Source organism: Pseudochaenichthys georgianus, chromosome 11 (genome assembly GCF_902827115.2).
Source record: "Pseudochaenichthys georgianus chromosome 11, fPseGeo1.2, whole genome shotgun sequence".
Taxonomy (NCBI): domain Eukaryota; kingdom Metazoa; phylum Chordata; class Actinopteri; order Perciformes; family Channichthyidae; genus Pseudochaenichthys; species Pseudochaenichthys georgianus.
Genome location: NC_047513.1, coordinates 17,709,223 through 17,730,314, shown reverse-complemented (window position 1 = coordinate 17,730,314; position 21,092 = coordinate 17,709,223). Strand labels below are relative to the sequence as shown.

Genomic DNA, 21,092 nt, shown 5'->3' with positions numbered 1-21,092 from the left:
GAAAGTAGCCACTCGTGGAACATTTCTCAGAGCCCAGTTTTCACTGTTATGTTTTTTGTTCTGTGGCAGGTGAATCAGCAAAAACATATCAAAGTCAAGAAGATAGAACTCTGAATGAGAAGTAATTCAGGCCAATGGACGCTATTGGTTGCCTGTTGCGAGGGGGCACTTTTAGATTGTAGCCATCTGGTCATATTTCAGAAAAACTCTTGTTCATCATCAGGAAATTAAAACAAACGGTAATAAATGATGAATGATGATGAGTAATTAGCTGCGCAGATCGAAGCATTACACAGATCATTTGTGGACTCATGACAATATTAGATAACACTTAAAACACAAAAAAAAGTGCATTGTCATCATTTATATATTGAAGAGATATAAGGAAGAACTCTGTCGTTTCCTTGCCAACACTATCATCTCTTATCCAGTTTGCCGTGGGGATGTCAGGCCCTGCCATAGATTATTTAACAGAAGCCGCAGATTATCATGACTTTGCTCTCCTAAAAGCAGTACTAATACCCCCAGAAGATGCTGACTCCAACTTTGGATGGCTGCTTAAACTATAAGAGTTACTGAATTTAGAGGAATGCTTTGCCAATATGTTTTCATTAAATATGAGTTTCTGGAGCACTGGAGCAGAGGGACTCCCATTGTACTAAGCGCCAATATTTGTAAGAGACACATTTAGTTTTTCAATATAAGATCAGTAGAGAAATATTTTCCACTAGATGTTTCATTGCCTGTATTTAGTTGTAAATATCAAACATGCCTTGATAACCATTGGTTTCCAATTACATTGATTAAGCTAACAACGTTCTGAAATACATTTTGAGAGCTTTTATAAATGTGAATCATTGTATTGTTGTTTACATTTCTATGTTTGACACATCATGTCATAGGTTGCTCAGGGAGTATCTATTCCTAGTGGGGATTAGAGTAATTTAGGATCAATTTGCTATGCCACAACATTTCTCATATGTCTTTAAAGGAATCACAGACAACAAGCAGGTGTCAGTGGGTGTGTTCCTGCCTCCTGCTGCGAGACCAGTGTATCTCTTATTGCACACTTAGCAGGGGGCCGCGTGGCCAGCATCTTGTATGCTTCAATCAGCGAGACAACATGTAATGTTCTTATTTGCATGTTTTCATTGTGTATTTAACCATCAAGCTATGTTTATAGGCAACAGGCAATTAAGTTATTCTACGTCTTCTCTATGTGGTTATGTAGAGTATGAATGCTCTTAAAGAAGTTGTTGCTTTAAAACTACTTTTATAGTCATATCTGTTATAGGATACTCTTGATTAAAATAATAACACTTTATCTCTGAAATTTGTTTTATCATACTCTTGATTTAAAAATAGTTTTGATTGTAGTTCAGAATTGTCTTATCTTTAACTCCAAAATAACTATTGATTGATTTATACAATTTGTAATTGAACATAACATAACTATACAATATAATAATGTTCTACTTGCCAATCTTTGTATAACACATTATCTCTGACACTAGTTTTGGCCATGACATTTGTAAAACACTAAAAACTGTTTACCAGAGTAGCTGCCCAGTCTTGGTGCGTGGTTGTCGGCACCATCATAAAAATCCAAAGAGTCCCAGTTATGCTCTGTGGCAAAACTCACAACTTGTATCTGGAGGGACGGATGGAGAGGAAGATAAAGACAAAATAAGTTCTTGTTAGCGTGGACCTTTGTCTTTAAAAAGAAACTACATTTTCATTTCCTCGCATCTGGTTCAATGGTCTGCAATGTAATAATAGGAGAGAAACACATTCAGATAGAAACTCAAATGTGTTATTATTGTTAAAACAAAACTGTCAAACAACATCAACAGAAACTGTTGTTTACCAAAAAAGTCTAAGTATACCGAACACACCTGTACTTGTGTTGCTGTGAGGTGTCTGTCAAATATTTGAACAGACTCCATTCTGTGTCAGAGGCATCTTTGCCTTTGTATTTGTCCGTGAGCGCAGTTTAGCTTACACACAATCAGGCATTATCTCTCACGATTAGATCCTATCTGGTTATCTCTGGATGGCCCCTCTCACACAAACCACCCATCCATTCATTGTTCTAATAATATCTTATCTGCAATGACATCCTGCCTGCTCAGCTTTTAAGCCAATGATACATAGGTCAGCCAGGAAGCAATGTGTGATACCTGTATTCCAGCTCCTTCTGGAACAGAGACCTTCCACACACAGTTCTGATTGTTGTCATAGGGCTCTGGATATCCAGGCGATAGGATGGTCCCACGACGGGCGGTCAACGCACCCCCACAGGGAACTGAGAGTGCGGAAAGGAGCAAAAAGTAGAGGTTAAAACAAGATGTTGTCTGCAAATAACAGGAAAAGAGAGAGCCTGTTGTACCATCTCCTCTCCTGCAGAGCAGAGGAGCAACAAGGGTCAGACCTAACAGCTTAGGCATAGTAAGGCTTAGCATTGAAATGGAATATGCATTTTAACTGTAGGTATTGCTTGTAATTATTATCAAAGTGGAGCATCCAGTGTACAGCTTATAATAAATGTTATATTGTTACAGCCTTCTCAATAGCAATGTGTCAAACTCCTGCCTAGCTTCTTTATACATATTTACCTATACATGTTGGCAGGGTGTCATTCCATTGTGCCATGTTGTCAAGGACACTCTCACACCGTATGACAATGGAGCCATGCAGGACGTAACCAGGGTTACACTCAAACTGCACCATCGAGCCAACTGCAAAGTCATTGCCGAGGCGTTTCCCAAACCGCGGCTCAGGGACCGAACTGCACTGTGTGGAGCTGGTCCTCGGTACAGCTGCAGAAATAAATTAGACACAATAAGATGTTAATATCAAAAAGTTCAAATGTGCAGTTATTGCTGCCTATCTTGGTCATTTCAAACAATAGAATTCAGGACTTTTAAAGGACACGTGGAAACCCTATTAGGCCTAAGGCAAGTAATAATAATGATACTTTGAATAACAAATTAAGCTACTTGTTATTGGCTGACCTTGGTAGACAAAGTGAAATCCCTTAGCAGTTTCTGGTCCGACCGTGCTAAACTTTACCGTGACCTGGTTTCCTGAGCTCAGAGGGAGAGACTCACCTAGGGAGAGGGAGACAGAGTTATACAATAGAGACACAATCAGAAAGAAAGATATGGTTATGATTCATTCTGTCCATCTATCCATTTATCCTTACCAGAGTGGGACCCAGAGAGAGCAGACAATAGCGTGTTTTGTTGAGTTGGTCCATCGTAAATTTCCACCACATCGTTGAGAGAAGTCTGGAACATCACAAACTGTCCAAAGAGGACTGGAGACAAAAAGGGAAGAAATACGGATAGGGTGATGAGTTAACCACACTTGCATGGTGGCACATTATTATTCCAAGCCGCTGTCTGTGCCTGACCTTCAGATGATAAAATGAACCTGTAATACCTCATTTAAATTGTATTAAGCTGCAGTGTCAACCTCTTTTTGAAGTCAACTATTGGCACAAAATTGCATATCAGGACACTTAATAGTCTAAACATAACCTTATCATCATCATGCACCAATCCTCCTCAGCCCCTTCGGTTTGAGTGTATCAATGTTGTCAGCTAGTGTGAAATGCTAGTGTTGGCAAACACTATATGTCAGTATGGCAAGATCTTTTTATGTCTGTCTTCTCTACATTATCTCAAGCAGGCAATGTGAAAGAATAGGATATGAAGCTAGTGGTAACCTGTCAAACTCCTGTCCTAACACCCATGTTTTACTGTTGCAGCATGATGGAGGGAAAGAAGATTGCTGCAGTGGCCATGAACTATGAGCAAGGAGAGTGCAGCTGCAGTGGCAGGAAGCATCATGTGGCCCCCTAGAGGCCCTAGGTACAGTATTTGCTCAAACTGATACTCTGTCTTGGTTGATCACTGATTCTTTAAAATAATTACAAGTAGCCTTAAGCTGCAAATATGTAGGTGTAATTGTATAAATAAAATGTGTTTGTTTGCTGCACATGGAACATCATTCATAAGGATAACTGACATGTATTTCAGCCTCACTGAAACAGGCTTCCTAAGCAACATAAACACACACGCACATGCGCACACACACGCACATGCGCACACACACACACACACACACACACACACACACACACACACACACACACACACACACACACACACACACACACACACACACACACACACACACACACACACACACACACACACACACACACACACACACACACACACACACACACACACACACACTATATCGCCTCTCCATCTCTCCCTCCCTCTATATTTGGCTCCAACGGCTGAGGTGTAAAGGATTACATCTGAACATTGCGCTATAAGAAGGTCACTAGTCACTTTGTACAAGGCTTTTTCCCTCTGTAGAGTTATTTTAAAGCATGATCCGCATTTTGCTAAAACATTGATCTGACTCACAAAGATACCCTGTCTGCTTCCATGTAAAACTATGTTTCATGTTAAAACATGAAGGGCACTCAGAAAGCGCAGACCTCCGCCAAGGCCGTTTAAGTAAGTGAAAAATAATGCATGTCCCCTTGAAACAGATACACTCCACATATAATGGATTCTTCTTTAGCTCGTGTTACAACCTTTCAACAAGTTTTATGACAATTGGGCCAATACCTTTTCCGTTATCCTGCTGATAACACACAAATAACCAACAAAAGAAACCTAAAACAAACTATTTGACGAAGGTAAATAATTATAAAAAACAACGCAGCTCAGAAACAAAACAGTGAATATTCAAATGCTGTTGAGACGACACAATTGTCAAGAAAGAGCTCTTTAATGCAGATACATCTATCTTCTTGTATCTAATAGCCATGCCATGATTGTACATGAGGATGTATATAAGGGCATGGAGTGGTCATAAAAAATGACACAATTCTGCTTGTCAGCAGAAATACTTAAAAGCTCCCACCGCATACAGTATGGATTTTAAGGAAACTAGAGTGATTAAGGTTTCCATCATGCCCTGCTGTATTATCGACAGACCGCAGAGCAGGTGGAGGAGTTCACAGCCGAAACCGTTTCAAAACGGCACAGATGTCAGGAAGGAGGACACACATGAATCAACGTTCACACAAGAGCACTTAAAGCATTATAACACACAGGAAATGCAGCTAAAATATCATCGTGGATTTTACTTAGATAACATGAGAAATTACATGAATACATTCAATAAGAGAAAGACACCCAGTGATAAGGGATCACAGCAGTGTTTCTCCACAATGCCCACATGGCTTCAAAACTACATAAACCTGATACATCTGTTGTGTCATCAGTAATGTCTCATACAGTTTAAAACATTCCATTGGACTTGTTATCAAATGAGTGCAATACAATCTTTCAAAAGGATGCTGCTTCAGCTTTTAACATCAGGTGGAGAAAAGCTGGGCACCCATCCCTGTGGAGCTGCCATGCCTCCTGATGAGTGGGTGTCCTGAGGCACGTCCTCATACGACAGGAGGTACGGCATCTCCACGGGAACGAATGCCAAGAGTCTGCCCCACCTGGTGTCGAATCCTAAGAAGCCATTTGGATGAGTGGTGAACCATTATTAACCATTTAAAGGACAACCAGGTGGTTTAAATACAACTTCTCTCATATCATCATCAAACTGACAATCCTGCTACCTTGAGTCTATATTATTCAACATGTTTTTTTGAACAATGACAGCTGCTCTGTCTAGGATGTTCATGTGGAGACTGCTGTTTCTTAAACAATATGTAGGCCAAACAAATGTTAGCTCCTCTCCTTCAAAATGTCTTCATGGAGCTGACACTCCAAACGCTGCTTCGCTAATATAATGAGACAGCGACCATCAACAGCCTCAGGGAAAGCTGCTATTTATTCATAACACCACAGGGCATAATTGGACATCATATGCAATGACTACTGATTGTTTGTAAAAGCTCAAGTCAGACCCAATGACTCAGTCGTTCTAATAATCAGTCAGCCAGTAATGTAGATGTCAATACATTATACTGATATTGGAGACACAAATGTAAATTTGCGAACATTAAATGAAACACATACTGCTACTACATACCACTATTTATATATACACTTTTTCACAGGTACTATACAATGTTAACCAATCCCTCTCCGTAACAACTGAGCAGATTATTTGAATACATTGTTAATGTAGCCCTCTATTCTACATTTTTTGAAAGACATTTATTATGAACATAACATGGAATATGTAATTGATATTCTATATCCCGACAGAATGACTATAATCAGTGATTTTTTAAGAATTATTTCCTGACAGCACCAGATGAGACGCTCATTTCCTCTAAAGCTCTCATAGACCGTAATAACCGTATTTAATGTGAACAATCCTCTACAATATTCATATCTTTGTGATGACACATTTGTGGCTTATGGACCTCCAATCAAACGTGGCGAGATAAAAAACAGCCTCACATTTAAATGTCACTTCAATGATGAAACCCTGACCTGGAATCAAATAAATGGCTAGCAAGTATTCTTTGATCATGTGCCATTTCTTGTTTTTCATTCACATGTCGGGTTCTCTACTGTTATCCCTAGGGATGGGTATCGTTAAGGTTTGTAAATGTAAAACCACAATATTTATATTTAGGAGGAACTTACCAAACTCTCTAGGTACAGAAATGGAGTACACACAGTTCTGTCCAGAGGTATAGTTTCTGGGAAAGTTTGGGGATAAAACAGTCCCGTCTGTTCCTGTAGAACGACTTCCGCAGGGAGCTGGAGAAAGAACATAAACATGTACAAACACATGAGGACAGGAAAAGAGGCACACACTTGTGATCCAACATACAATTAGGTTGTGTGTGTATGCTTTAATCCATTCTATATAATTGTGTGTTACCTTGACAACTCGGCAATGCTCGGTTCCACACAGGTCTGCCATCATCTCCCATACTGCAGGTGAGGGTAGAATAGCCCTGAAGAAAAAATTAAATACAATTATACTTCCACAAAAATAAGTCAACCAACCAACCAACCAACCAACCAACCAACCAACCAACCAACCAACCAACCAACCAACCAACCAACCAACCAACCAACCAACCAACCAACCAACCAACCAACCAACCAACCAATGAAAAAAACAACCAACATATCAACCAATGAAAAAAACAACCAACATATCAACCAACCGCAACTCACACCCATTCATTTATCCAACAAGCCACCTTTTTTTTTTTTCTTACCTGCAAAACATATCCGGCCTCACAATAGAAGGTGACAGTAGATCCAAGCTTATAGTCAGATCCCAGCCTGGTCCCATTCAGAACCACACCTGGGTCGAAACATGATTCCCTCAGCTTGGCTGGAAAGAGAGAACAAGTGAGTATGTGGGAGAGAAGATGAGGTATATAAAAACCGACAGGCACACATAAATAATAAGTCAAATTAATAATTACTATATCCCTAGCCATAATCAAATGAGGCAGGCATTTTGTTGGCCTTTAAAATAGTCTGTTTGACTTAGCTTTCTTCGCCAAAGATGGAGCGAGAATGATAACTTCATCCCCAGGCTTTTGTATGCTACATGAACCTTGTAAATTATGGCTACAGCCCTCCCCTCCTACAATATTAGCGGCCACCCTGCATCAGCACAAGACTTAATTCCTGAATCCACATGCTGCCCATGTTGATTATTTTGGGTGAATCAAACTCGCCACTATGACAGACTATTTCAACAAACACTAATTCAACAGGGACTGAGAGAGCAATCATTCCTTTTCATCTTAAAATCTGCACTATCGTCAGTGTGGGGAGGGATTAACTGCAAATGTACTTTTGTATTGAGCGGTAAGGGGTAATGCGGGAGTCTTCTTTGTTCAATGTGAAAATGAAAAATCTAAAACATTTTACCTCGCTTATAAACAACAGAAAAAGGCAAACAACAGCCCCTCAGGCAATTACATCAAGCATACTACATTAGAAATATGTTTTGTAAAGTGGCGATAAATACATTCCCAGTTGGGCTGTGTGTCTTTCTATTTATTTCGTTTTTTTATCGCATGTCATCATACAGTAGGCTAATCAAAAGACATGTGATTTGAGTCTATTTCCTAGGGACATCTAGTCAAAGATATTAATCATTAATTACTGGCTGCTTAGTAAATTACTGGGTGCTGCTTTGCGTACGTGATTGTGACTATAGTGTAGATGTGTACCAATAACAGTGGAGTGAAATGTGTCTTTGCTGTTAAGAATCCTCTGCTGAAAAGACCTGAATCTCCCAGAGAATACAAAATCTGTGTTCTGTGCTGTTGGCCTCTTACATCTTTTAAAACTATTCCAGCGCTAAACACTATAGTACATACAGTAAGAGATGGTGGTACTATTCGGAGAATATTTTACCTTTGTATTCCAGGTGAAAACCGCCGTAAGAAACAGACCCATCACTGCGGAATGCTAAGTGCATTGTATTTGAACTGCTCTCTATCCGCTCTGGGAGTTTGCTGTCCTGGAAGCTACCAATCAGAGGACTGTTGCTGTCCGGACCATCGTATATATACAGGAAGTCGTAGTTTGGCTCAATGTTGAAACTAGAGATTAAGATAACAACAAAGATAGGAGGTAGGGGGAAGCAGATGGGAGAAAATAGGCACAGGAAGAGTTAACAATAACACTTAAGCATTGAGTATTCATTAGAAAACTGTTTGTATTGTTGTTTTTTTTTTATAATAGAAAGCATGCGAATATTTGGTCTGAGAGCAGCCTTAAAGTGGACCTATCATGCTATATTTGAAAAATATATTGTAGGGCCATACCTATACAAAACATGTCTGTGAAGTTTTTTTTTCAAAATACCAAACAGATCACCCAAAATATATTGTAGGGCCATACCTATACAAAACATGTCTGTGAAGTTTTTTTTTCAAAATACCAAACAGATCACCCATTGTAGCCATCCCTCATACTGCTCAAACCCCTCTTTTGAAGCCCTGTTAGGATCTTGGGTCCTTAGCTTGAAAAAAAAGAAAGAAGAGGAGGCGGAGCTAATGCCTGATTAGAATTCTACCGGAGATAAAGTTAAATTCGGTTGTGATAAAACGCCATCCTGTTTAACCACGTCAAGGGTTATTTCTGAAATAGTATGGAGTGCTTTTTCTCTTGAAGGTTTATCACAAGGTGAGTTCTTTTTTTATTTCCTGCTTTTTAAACACATGTGCTCTTCAGTACAGGTTAAACCTGAGTGTTAGCGAGTTAGGACTGGTAGTAACAAAAATGTTTTAATATGTACCAGATAGACATTTTGTGTTGCTATATGATGAATCCTAATGATTTTGGTGATTTCTTAACATTTATTCTAGCACCAAAAAGTCAAATGATGAAACCAATGAAGACTGTATTTCTCATCAATTTCACTCTGCCACTCAGGGAAATAAATGTTTTAAAAAAATGTTTAAATCTGTGAACTTTGATTTGACAAGAAAGCTACCCGATGAACGCCAGCGACAGGACGTAGTCAGAGTTGACAGCAATGAGCCAGTCACAGTCCTTGGAGTGAGGGTAGGGATGAGGGTAGTTAGGAGACAGTATAAATCCGTTGGAGCCAGTTAGGTTTCCTCCACATGGAGCTGTGACGGAAACACAAGCAAAGGTCAATAAAGTCTAAAAGTACCCTAACCTTTACATTCACTAAAGTACATTTTTTTTCAATCAACACTATTTGTATTGCTTTAAGTAAGTCGTAGTTATGAGATTTTCAATAACAGGCAGCAGCATGGAGAAATGTGGGCAGCAAATGGAATATTATCACACTGTATGAGAAGCAAGTTCAGGAGACATTATCTTCTTTACACAGCCCTTCTATAAGTCACTCACAGACGTGTCCTTGAGCAAGGTAATCAGCCCTTAACAACTGCAGCTGGTATGCAGCACATATATCGAATGTCCCTATGGATATATGGAAGCTGGGCTCCTCACCTATGCAGACAGGCGGGCTGGGCTGCCAGTAGTATCTGTTATCCACTTGTATGCAGGTGATTTTTTCGTCCCCCTGGAGCTCATATCCTGGGTCACACTGAACGGACACTGAATCCCCCGGCTCACGGCCATCTCCACTACGACTGCCGTTCATTGGTACACCCGGGTCCCTGCAGGCTGTAGCCACAGAGCCTGGGGAGAGAGACACAGGGGGAGAGAGGCCACAGGAAAAAGAAGAGCATGGAGGAGAAAGAGGTGAGGGTGATTACAAATATGTATCACACAGGCTATCTAGAGCTTATTTAGCTAATGCATTAGCTTGGAGCTAATGGTGTCTGCTGAATACAGTAGCTGTGTGCTCCTGTGTTATTAAATAAGATCATTTCTGGCTGGTCAAATTAAGTTACAAGAAGCATTTCTTCCATTAAGTATTGCACATTTGGATTTGTCAAATAAGGGAAATACAGATATTCTGAGTCAAATAGGGATACAGAAATAAATAATTTAATTCTCAGAAAAACTTCTAATTTAAAGGATGATAAGGACATTAGTTTGGACCATACTCACTAGAGAACTGCATAGCGAATCCTGACTTGCTGATGTAAAAGTCTGTCTCAAACTGAATAGTGACAGTGTTAAGTGTGGAGTGCAGTCCCTCGGGGAGCAGAGACCCACTCAGCTCTGACAAAGACATCTCGTTCTCAGGTGGTCCATCCCAAACCTTCAGCATGTCGTGGCTGGCTTCTGTGTCAAATGCCAAGAACTGGAGACTGTAATTTGTATAAAGAAAAAAAGGTGAGCAAAAATATAAATATTATATCTTCAATAATTCATAAATAAATGTTCTTAAAGTCCATTCCAAACTGCCCAACTGCCCTCCTTTTTTAAAACCAACAACTCACAGAGAGACTATTATGGAAATCATTTCAGATCAAAACAATGTTGGTGATTTCTTTTTAAGTGAGATCATTTCCTTTCAATAATTATATTAGTGAAAAAAACACTAACTCAGAGGAAATTACTTTTCAATGTAATGTTTTTTTTAAAAGTACTGGAGTGGGCACTCAAATTAATGACATTCTTATTTTTACTTTACCAGTGGGAAGGTTTAAAATGGTCTACTTTACCTCACAATGTTTCCTGAGTCCACCTCGATGGTCCAAGTGCAGCGCAGATTATTGTCGTAAGGAAAAGGGTACCCAGGGGAAATAATCCGACCTGCAGACTCCCCCTTAAAACGGCCCCCACACTCGGCTACAAGAACCACACACACAATGAACACTGTTAATATGAAGCAATAAACAAAGCCTGTATTATACATCTTAATGTCTGATAAGCACACTGACAACCTTACCAAAATCAATTAAAACCAATGGGTAATTGATGAGTGTGTGTATTTAACTGTGTATTTGATGTATGACAAGTCAACCAGTTATCTGTCTGTGGCAATTGTTGATCAAGGCAATCAGATCCACAAATTGCACCTCAGCAGCCGCTGAGCAGTGATTTAACGGTCACCACGGAGACAAATGGATTTAGAAAGAAGCCAACTCTCTTTCTCAACGACTCTCTGTCTTTCTCACGCACAGAGAGAGCACAGAAGATGAGACAAAGTGCTGACCATCCCTGAAGAAACCACCACACATTATATAACAGAAAATAATTCCCCTTTCTCTCTTTGTCTCTCTCGGTTATATATTTCCACAATCTTCATTCCCTCTCTTTTCCCCTTCCCTCCCTATGTTCCTCCTCTCCTCACTGGAATATATTAACGCAAGTAATAGGAGCAATATTAGGGGTTGGGATGGAGGAGAAAAGAGAGAAGGAGATGGAAAAAAACAAAAAACCTCAGAGAACCAAGGGGGAAACACTATGAGTAATAATAAGAAGTAATATAATATTAAGACTGGAGGTTAGCTGAGGTCATTGTGTGTCACTGCTAAAATATAAAGTCAGAGAATATCAGACAGTGGTTTTATGAGTCTTTCATTATTGATAGTGAGAAGGAGAGAGACTTATTTAGCTGAATCCAAAATCAGAAAGTTCACAGGCAGCGATGAGGAAAGAAAGGTCCCTAAAACATTGAGCTGATGTTATCCTTATAGCTCCCATCTGGGGCACAGCTGCAGCGGCCATTGTGCCTGTTTGAGTTCTGCAGTCCTGATGATGCATAATAATGCATTAATAGTGACTTGTTGACATCAATATTCAGAGCTGTGGTCAGTTTGAAGTCATGAAAAAGTAATTAAAAGGCCATGAGATTATAATGAAATATTTAGAATTATGTCAATACTCAGAGAGTAGTTGCTTCCCGGTGCGTTTTATGGCTCACATAAAATGGCCTGCAAATTGATACAGTTCTCAGGAGCAAACCAAATCAATTAAATTGTTTTTATGAAACAATTCTTATAAATAGGTTTGTCACTTAGCTCTTTATAGAGGAGGAATGACATAAATAAGGGTTAAGGACAAGCCAGGAATATAAATAGGTGTGCTGTGTGTGCACTCTAAAAACGAATTCAGGCGACCTTTCACCTCCACTTAATTAAATGCATGGTTGCAAGATAAAAATGTGAGTTAATTGATTTAGATAAACATTTTAAGTTGCAAACATTCATTTATAAGTTGTGTTGACGTAATAATGTTGGTAATTACACCAACTTAATATTGTGTGTAATTTGAACTCTGAATTCTGCATTAATTGACTTAAAACTAAATTCAAGTTGTAGTAAGTAATGCAATTGGCTTGATAACTTAATTGTTCTACACCTTGAGTTAAGGATTTCAAGTCCACTCCCACTTAACATGCCTGGACAAGTTCCCACAGTTAAGACAAATAGAAATATACAAAGGACATTTTAAGGTGAGTGTCATCTTTTGTCATTCAAATACAGTGGATAGCCTTGTAGTTGCACTGTATAGGCAAATTGCTGTTCGACCAAAATTAGCAGCCTTTGAACTGTGAATAGTTCTGTGAGAGGATACAAAGTAGTAGAGGCTACTGTGAGAGTACAAATACTTTGGTTACTATTGTGATATCGCTTTTTATTCAAAATGAATCTCGGTGAAGCAGATCAAGGACATGCTTCTTGAGGTAGGATCGTTATTTAGAGTTATCATTGAAATGGATTTATCATCTCTTAATTTTTGGGCTATAACAAATGTTACAAAATATCTGTTTTCAATTGAAACCAATGCCTGTATGAGGCCTTGGGTTGCTGTGTGGCAATTTAACGAATACATGGAATCATGTCTGCAGATGGCAGCACTATGGACCACCTATCATACATCAAAAAATGCCGTAATATCAGTGAAAGCCAAAGCAACAATGAACCCTCCTCACCTCTCCCTCTCAAGCTTATTACAGAGTGCTATTCAAGGTTCATCCTGTAATTGAGTGCGTGCTTGCCTTTGTGTGTCTGTATACATCAGCTTGAGTTTTTTCAATGCACTTCTTTTCAAAAATGTAAAAGGAAAGGGACGTACCGATGCAGGAAGGCAAGGGGTTATCCCAGGCTCTCCTCTCGCCTGTCATGCACTTCAGGGTGGTGGCACCATGTAGAGTGTATCCGGGCTCACATCTGTATGTGATGCTGCTCCCGGTGAAATGACCTTGGTCGTTGACCTTGAAGCCGAACTGAGGCACGCCAGGGTCCTCACAGTGGGACAACTCAAAACCTAGAAAGAGAAAAAGACAGGTAAGGATCATTACAGCGCATACTTTAAAAGAAACTCTCTCAGGGACATCTGAGAGCCACGAGAGAAAGCACAATTAGTTTTGTTTAGATGCCCAATATCCCCTTAATATCTGGCAGACTCACATATTCTGTTTATTTATATCACAGATCCTGTTTTCCAGATTTAATAAAAAACAAACAGGAAAGGATACATGAGACATCCCAATATTATGAGTGATACTGGAGCATATACACCTTATCCAATTTAATGTTGTTTTCACACTGTCTAAGATCCGTTTCCATGGTAATATGCAGAATATTCAGTTCACTTGATTTTGGAGAGCGGGATAGGAAGGGATATATAAATAGCATATCCTTATGAGACTGTAACCATATATTACCTGGAAGACGGGGTGCATCAGGATTTGAGTTATCTCCTGGAACACTGCAGTAGGTGCATGTCTAAATCCTAAAAAACGACCGGTCGCATCGATGTTCTTTTAACGTTTGCCAATCTGAACACAGCTGCAATCATCCTGACAAGTAGTGTGAATAGTTGCACATCTAAAATGGTTTTAAACATGTTTATGAAATCAACTTATTATGCATAATTCTTTGAATCACATCTTTGAGTTGACTTGTATTGTAGCTTTGTATGACTTTACACAGGCATTTAGAATTGTATCATAACTATAAAACAAACCATAGTGCTGCAGTGTTTTATAAGATAATGCCTCTTGTTTGCATAGCTAACTAACTTCTATCCGCATCAGTATAAGAAAGTTAGAGTGCAGAGTAAACAATGCTCCACTCTTCATTTAAACAATTATATGTTTTATTTCCAACTTTGCTTCTTTGAGGACACATGCAAACGTGGGTGTACTTTAGTGAACAACAGAGAGCACCTTTAACATCCCATCCTACGCTGAAATCAGAGCGCTCTGAAATATTTGGTAATCAAACAGGATACGTTTGTTGTGATAATGTCCGCTGTGGAATTCACAATTAGTTGTGTGTTGGTTTCACAAATGAGAACCATTTGGAGTGAAATTGATTCTGAGAGCATGCTTCATTTGTGAGAAATTAGTAGATGTAATTGCTCATGTAATGTGACTCCCACACTGAGTAGCATGTTTTCACAGGTGGTGTCATTGTTTACGGCAGTTTTACCTTATTTAACATAACATAACTAAAAGCTAGCTGAGATGTAATGCCTTGGAATCTCCCAAAATCGTTACGAAGGACTTGCCATTGTCTCTTCATAGGGAGCAATTAACAAACTACCAGAACAGAACAATTAATCAATCCCTGCATGGTTGTGATGCAGTTTACGTTACTTTTGTGCAAAATGGCCATGCTGTGGGACAGGGAGGTTATGTAGTGATGTTTACACACAGGTTTGATTAATGGAAGAGGTTCCAATTGTTTCTTATACAACCATTTGTGTATACTGTTGGTCAGAATTAACCTCAGCTTCCGGTTTTGACTAGTTTAGGCTGTGTGCATGTAAACAGTATTTCCTGATCTGTGCACTTACTGGAGTAGACCAGTTTGAATCCTTCCCCATTACTTTCTGAATCGCTGTAAAATTCCAGCCAGAGGTGGTTTGATGTGGAGATCAGCGTCAGGCCCAACATGGATGATCCCGTGAACGCTCCCAGAACCTGGGCTGTGCTGTCTTTACCATCATAAATCTGTAAAAATAATCACAGAGCAATCCATTTGAGATGCAAATGTAACATTAAACAACCCATTGAGGTTAAAGTGTAGTTTTTGATGGCATGAATTGTGTCTTTTTATCATCACAGAGCAGTTTCAAGCGATTGAATGTGTGTTTGTGAGTGTGTTCACCTTTAGCATATCTGCCTGGGCGAGATGAAAGGTTCTAGCAGAAATGTTGATGCCTTTCCCAGCTTGCACCTAAAGTAAACATGATATACAAATTAGATTTGTACGCCGTTAAAGCGCTCACAAATATATGCAGATAGTCATTAAGCCTCCCTAATTATCATAATGGTTTTTACACTTGTGCCAGGGTTTCTATTACCCTCAGTTAGGATGTACAGATGAGGTACCTGGATGCTGTAGATGCACTCGTGGTTGTTGTCGTAGTTCATTGGATAGTTTGGAGAGAGAATGATCCCTTCGTTGTTTATAACTGAAGAACCACACTCGGCTTGAAAGAAGAAAGAAGAGCATTCAAAAAGACGAAAATGGATGGTTTGATTATTAAGAGTGTGATAATGACGTGGTGAGAACATGTGGGAAGACATTGACATTTATTATGCAACAGAAAATGCCACACATTAAAAAATACATTCTAGAAAATGGTTCAGGCTCATAGTACACCAGATTCAGTCCACTGTACAAGCAGTTATAGAGAGTATAGGAATATAGTGCCTAGTATAAAATATAATGTCATCATATAAAAGATGATTATTCCTTTTTTCCAATGGATGGACAGATACGTTAGTGTGTGCTTGTGAGTCATTTTGCAACCCTTTTAAACCGCTGTATTGTCAGCCATCTACTTTAGTTGAGGAGAATAGGCAGGTGGTTAAATTGAGAAACTAATTTACCTAAGGATATCCGCCCGCAGCACTTCTCACATGTGGCCTCCATCTGCAGTACCCATGTCCCTCTCCTCTTTCCCTCCCTCTCTCCTCCTCTCTGTGTCTCTACTGGTGTAATAGTCATATTACAGCTGTCATATCGTCAATAAATCACGCTGCTACAGTTTCCATTTAGAAAATTACCTCTCCACCTTCTCCCTCTTCAACTCCCTCCCTCTTACTCTTTCTCTCTGTTCCCTCTCTATGAATAGTGCCTCCTTAACCCTCATCTGCTTCAATCTGCTTTACTCTTCCACTTCTCATAAGTTTCCTATTCTCTACGGTTCCATGTTGAGTAGCAGATAATAAGCCAAAAGCACTTGGGACTTTCTGAAAAACCAATGACACCTGCTTGGTACCTCTCCAACTCCCTTCTGGACAGTGCTTTATGAAAACAATATGTTTGACTCACTGGGGAGGTGAAGAAAGCTTCATGTGAAACCCACTAACAAAGGCCTCTGAAGCAATACTTTAAACCTGAGAAGCACATCCCTTAGTTAATACAAACTAGGCAAACACAAAGCACAATGCAAAGGTTTGCAGAGCTAAGTTATTAGAAAATGGCACATCATAAGTCTTTTTCCTCTAGTGTTCACTCCTCCTTTATGATGTGCGCCGCATCACGCAGCAATGCAAAACAACACACAGGCACTAAATATAGCAAACGGCACTGAAGCTCAGAACCTCGGCCCGCAACACCTCCCACCTCTCTGCATTATCAGGCTCTGCACGATGACGACAAAGAGGCAAAGACGTAAACACTGGCACTGCAAACAACACGGAAAGCTGCTGTTTTAAATATCCTCACCAGCCATCTAAAATGAAAAAGTGAAATATGGTGTCTGCTGTTTTACTAGAGCTTTGTAGTAATGGTGTTGCTGAAAACAATCCTGTGAAGGAGTCCAGTTGTCTTTCTCTATATTGCCTTCTATTGATTCCGCATTTGCACTCAAATAAAATCACATTTTACACATTTCTTGCTCGAAACACCTTGAAGTTATGAGTACCCTGTGTTGATGCCTGTGGGTAAACTCATCATCTACATTAGAATTCATTTGGTTATTGAAAGACAGTAGAAAAGTATTCTTTTATTTGCATTGTGGTTACTTTTATCCTGGTTCATTAGCACATATTTAAAAAAAATGGTTTCTTTGGCAGTGTCTTTTAATGTATTGTGTCCTCAATCTAACAATTACATACAGTACGTTAGCTGACTAATGTGTGGAGTTTGTGTGTAAAGTCAATATTTAAATGATTTCCATTACATGCTTTAAACAGCTAGGGAGAAAATATCTCAATAATTATGCTTATTTGACCTTAAGGCGCTTTTTTTCTATTTTCTTTTGTCTTTGTACATTATCAATTAGTGATATCACTCAGGATGTTCACTTATTTCCACCCAAGGTAAAACCTTTTTCAATTATTAATGATGGTTGTTTTTACTGTAATTTGTGTTTCCTTAAGCGTATAGTTCATAGAAAGGTTCTTCATTCAGCTAATTGTATGCATGCATTTACATGTAACCTCATGTTGCCTCCACAGGCATGTGTTTGTGTGCTGCTTGTAAAACTCCACTGTAGATGACAGACTGTTGAGTTTCTTAACTGTGAGAGTTTAATTTGGCGCATTAACCTACAGCCGATTGTACTCTGGAGCAGAACATAAGCCCTATTATATTCTGCCTCATCCGTCATTATCACATTAGTTCATTCAACAAGTTCGAAACGCATACAATAAAATGACGATTCATAAAATACTCTAGTTATAAATCAAACAATCTGTCAAATTATTGATAAGGTCCCTAAATGTAAAACTAATCATTCTAAAAGTTGATAAAGGATTGTGTTTGCAACATTCTCTGCCCACTGATGACTCAACATTAAATAAATATCTCTGACATTTATTGTTCATCCAGTAACTGAAAGGTTGCTTTTAGAAAAACTACTACAGTTATTTTAGTGTCAGATTGGCCCACTGTATTTCCTTTTTGGAACCAATTTTAAAACAGAAAATTAAGAACAGGGTATATTAGGCTTAGAATTGAATTCCAGCGTAAAAGTGGAAAAAAGTGTCTTTAGAAACTTGTTTTGGTTTACAAGAAAAATCGACAAATGTATTATTCCACCACATAAGGGACCATGGGGTTACATAACAAATTACACCGATTAAAATGAGCAGTAACGCTAGCACATACCGACACATCTTGGTAGAGCCGAGCTCCACATTCTCCGCCCTCCTCCCAGACAGATCACCTCTGGCAACCCCTCTAGGCGGTATCCCATATTACAGGAAAAAGACAACGTGTCTCCGATTCCGAAAGTGAAACCGTTTCTTTGGCCAAACCGAGGCATCCCGGGATCCTCACACGGCTCCAGAGTGTATTCTGCAGACAAAACATCAACTTTGAAGACATCAATTGTGCATGCATTAACATGAAGCACACTTTAAAATGGATGAACACTATTGTGTGATATATATTCTATGACTTTGGGAAAAACGTTGACTGGAAAATTAAATGATCTCGAACAGCGGTTTTCAAAGTGTGAGGCGGCCTCCCTGGGGGGGCGCCAGAGAGCTTCAGGGGAGGAAAAATAACGAGAATTTCAAGGATGACTCGATGAGCATAACAAACTGTTAAGATGATGACCTTACGTGTGTAAATATATTTTTTTCTTTGTGGGGGTCTGCCCCCAAAAAACTGTTTTAAGTCTTGAGAAAGTCAAATAAGACGGTGTGTAAAACTACACTGCCCAGCCAAAAAAAAGTAACCACTTTGATTTAACTAGGCCAGTAGGTAAGGGCATTCCACTGGATAATAATACCCCTGCATTATAGCAACAACAATAATAATAATAATAATAACAGCAATAATAATTGGGAGGGGGGGCGCGGCTGTTCTTATGTCCTCTGAGGGGAGGCTCACCTTCCCACACTTTGAAAACCCCTGATCGAGAATGATCTGTTTTTCTTCGTAGAATAGCAGAGATCTACTTTTATAAGTGATGATGGACGATGTCAGTGACTTAAAATATACAACAGATAATGTACTGTATGTGATATTTTGAGCAACTCTCAATTTAGCTGAGTGTTGCTTGGGTGCCATAATAGTAAGTGAGATGTAATGAGATTAGAGTGTAAATTAGAGTGCCCTCTACTAATGGTGTTAAATCAACAAATCAATACCTACCACACTCAAAGTCCAGGAAAATCCACCCCAAAATATAATATATCACAACGTAGCCATTAGATGTGTGTGTGAAGAAACCATTTTCAATAATTAAATAACTTTTGAGATAAAAAACTCTTGAAAATGCAGTTCATTAAAATGTAATGTCCGCATTAGAACGGTGAACAATTCGTCCAAAAGTTGTGAAACTGAGCTGACTGTGTCCTGAAATGCCCTTGCTGATTTTATTGTTTGGCATGGTAGAGCAGAGGATTTATTTTCAGAGGGCAGAGACTGAAGAAGTGATGCAGGAGGAGACAGCATGTTCAGCATGTTGTTGTGATTGGCAAGTCACATCTCTGGTGATACCCCTACCATGTGTTACATTCTGAGAATCGGCTTATGCCATCTCGGAGGCGATAACATGTCCCTCGGTGTATTCTCAGATTTGAGTGCTCCTTTATCCCAGAGTCAATGAGAGAGCATTGAAAGGGCAGCTAGGCTGAGGAGTGTGATTAATGAAGGACAGCTGTAGCCTTGGACTTTGTCTAAATTCTGCCACTCAACCCTTTCCCCTAAAAGTGAATGAGCGTTGTAGTAGCACAAATATGGGCAGGGACAGCATGGTTTGTGCACATTATCGCCTTTCAGGAATCCATCTATCTGTGTCCTATTGTTTTGTTTAACGGTGGATTACACTCAGTTTAATGTTGTGTAACCTCTTTACTACAGTATGTTAGGCGTTTTTTTTCAATAGCAATTCTCAAGGTTTATGGGTAGACCTCAAGGCCATTGGTAAGTAAGTGAGTATGTGACTTCACACAGCAACATCTTTGGGTTGGAGGGTTGTGCTTTGTTGTGAATATGTAAAACTGTTCTTAAGTAGCTTCTTGAAGAGCAGTATTGATACCACAAATGAAATGCCTATTTCTAAAGTGCCATTTAAAGCTTCAGTTTTGTCAAGTGTTGACCATTAAGCTTTGATGTTCATTGTATTCTTGACAATTTTCAGTCATAGCTTCTCTTATTTCCACTCCAATAGTGGACGGTTTATAAAAACTGCCTAAACCTAATTCAGGTGAACTACTGTAAGTGCAAGTCAATGCAATATGTGAATAGACACATATTCCCACAAATTGACAGAGATTGACATTGTTCAAGGAGTGTAAAATGTGCGCTATGCTACGCAGCGACAGTCTGTCAATGGTCCTGCAACTTGGAGGAATATGTCGTTATACAGATACTTAGATATGTAGTATGCAAATCTCTACATAATCCATGTTGATATTTATCTTGACCAGCCTTGTTGTCAAAGTGCAATTCTTTGTTTTTAGCTTTTGTGAGACATACAACTAAAAGGTTGACTTCCTTTTTCTTAAACACATGTCGTTTGCCAATACGATTGGGATTCTGAAGATTCCTCTCTTTAAACGCTCCATAGTTGAGCTTCTCACACGCTGTTAGTTTTTATCCTGGAGCACCCTGTGATAAGGTGGCAAATAAACAAACTTAAGAACATTTATTAAGTAACTTTACTACTTGAAATAAAGCTTAGTCTGATAATTTACCACAATACATTAAATAAACGGTATTATCTTTATTGTGGTAGAGATGTTTCTCTGCTTTATTCTTTGTAGTACACTGAAGCTAGTATTGTACTATTGAATCCCCC

General features: G+C 39.2%; 1 protein-coding gene across 1 annotated transcript in view; it reads right to left on the bottom strand.

Annotated features, from left to right (window-relative positions):
• The window catches only part of LOC117455499 (CUB and sushi domain-containing protein 3-like), a 405,573-nt gene that overhangs the window by 63,402 nt on the left and 321,079 nt on the right, over positions 1–21,092 (bottom strand). The window contains exons 21-38 of the mRNA XM_034095008.2: positions 18,449–18,637; positions 15,718–15,818; positions 15,494–15,562; positions 15,180–15,336; positions 13,452–13,643; positions 11,093–11,219; positions 10,533–10,735; positions 9,966–10,157; positions 9,478–9,616; positions 8,394–8,581; positions 7,235–7,353; positions 6,889–6,964; positions 6,648–6,764; positions 3,206–3,319; positions 3,015–3,110; positions 2,616–2,819; positions 2,181–2,305; positions 1,555–1,651 (exon numbers count right to left, since the gene is read on the bottom strand). Coding sequence (XP_033950899.1) covers positions 1,555–1,651; positions 2,181–2,305; positions 2,616–2,819; positions 3,015–3,110; positions 3,206–3,319; positions 6,648–6,764; positions 6,889–6,964; positions 7,235–7,353; positions 8,394–8,581; positions 9,478–9,616; positions 9,966–10,157; positions 10,533–10,735; positions 11,093–11,219; positions 13,452–13,643; positions 15,180–15,336; positions 15,494–15,562; positions 15,718–15,818; positions 18,449–18,637 — 2,505 coding nt within the window. The remainder of the gene's footprint in view (positions 1–1,554; positions 1,652–2,180; positions 2,306–2,615; positions 2,820–3,014; positions 3,111–3,205; positions 3,320–6,647; positions 6,765–6,888; positions 6,965–7,234; positions 7,354–8,393; positions 8,582–9,477; positions 9,617–9,965; positions 10,158–10,532; positions 10,736–11,092; positions 11,220–13,451; positions 13,644–15,179; positions 15,337–15,493; positions 15,563–15,717; positions 15,819–18,448; positions 18,638–21,092) is intronic.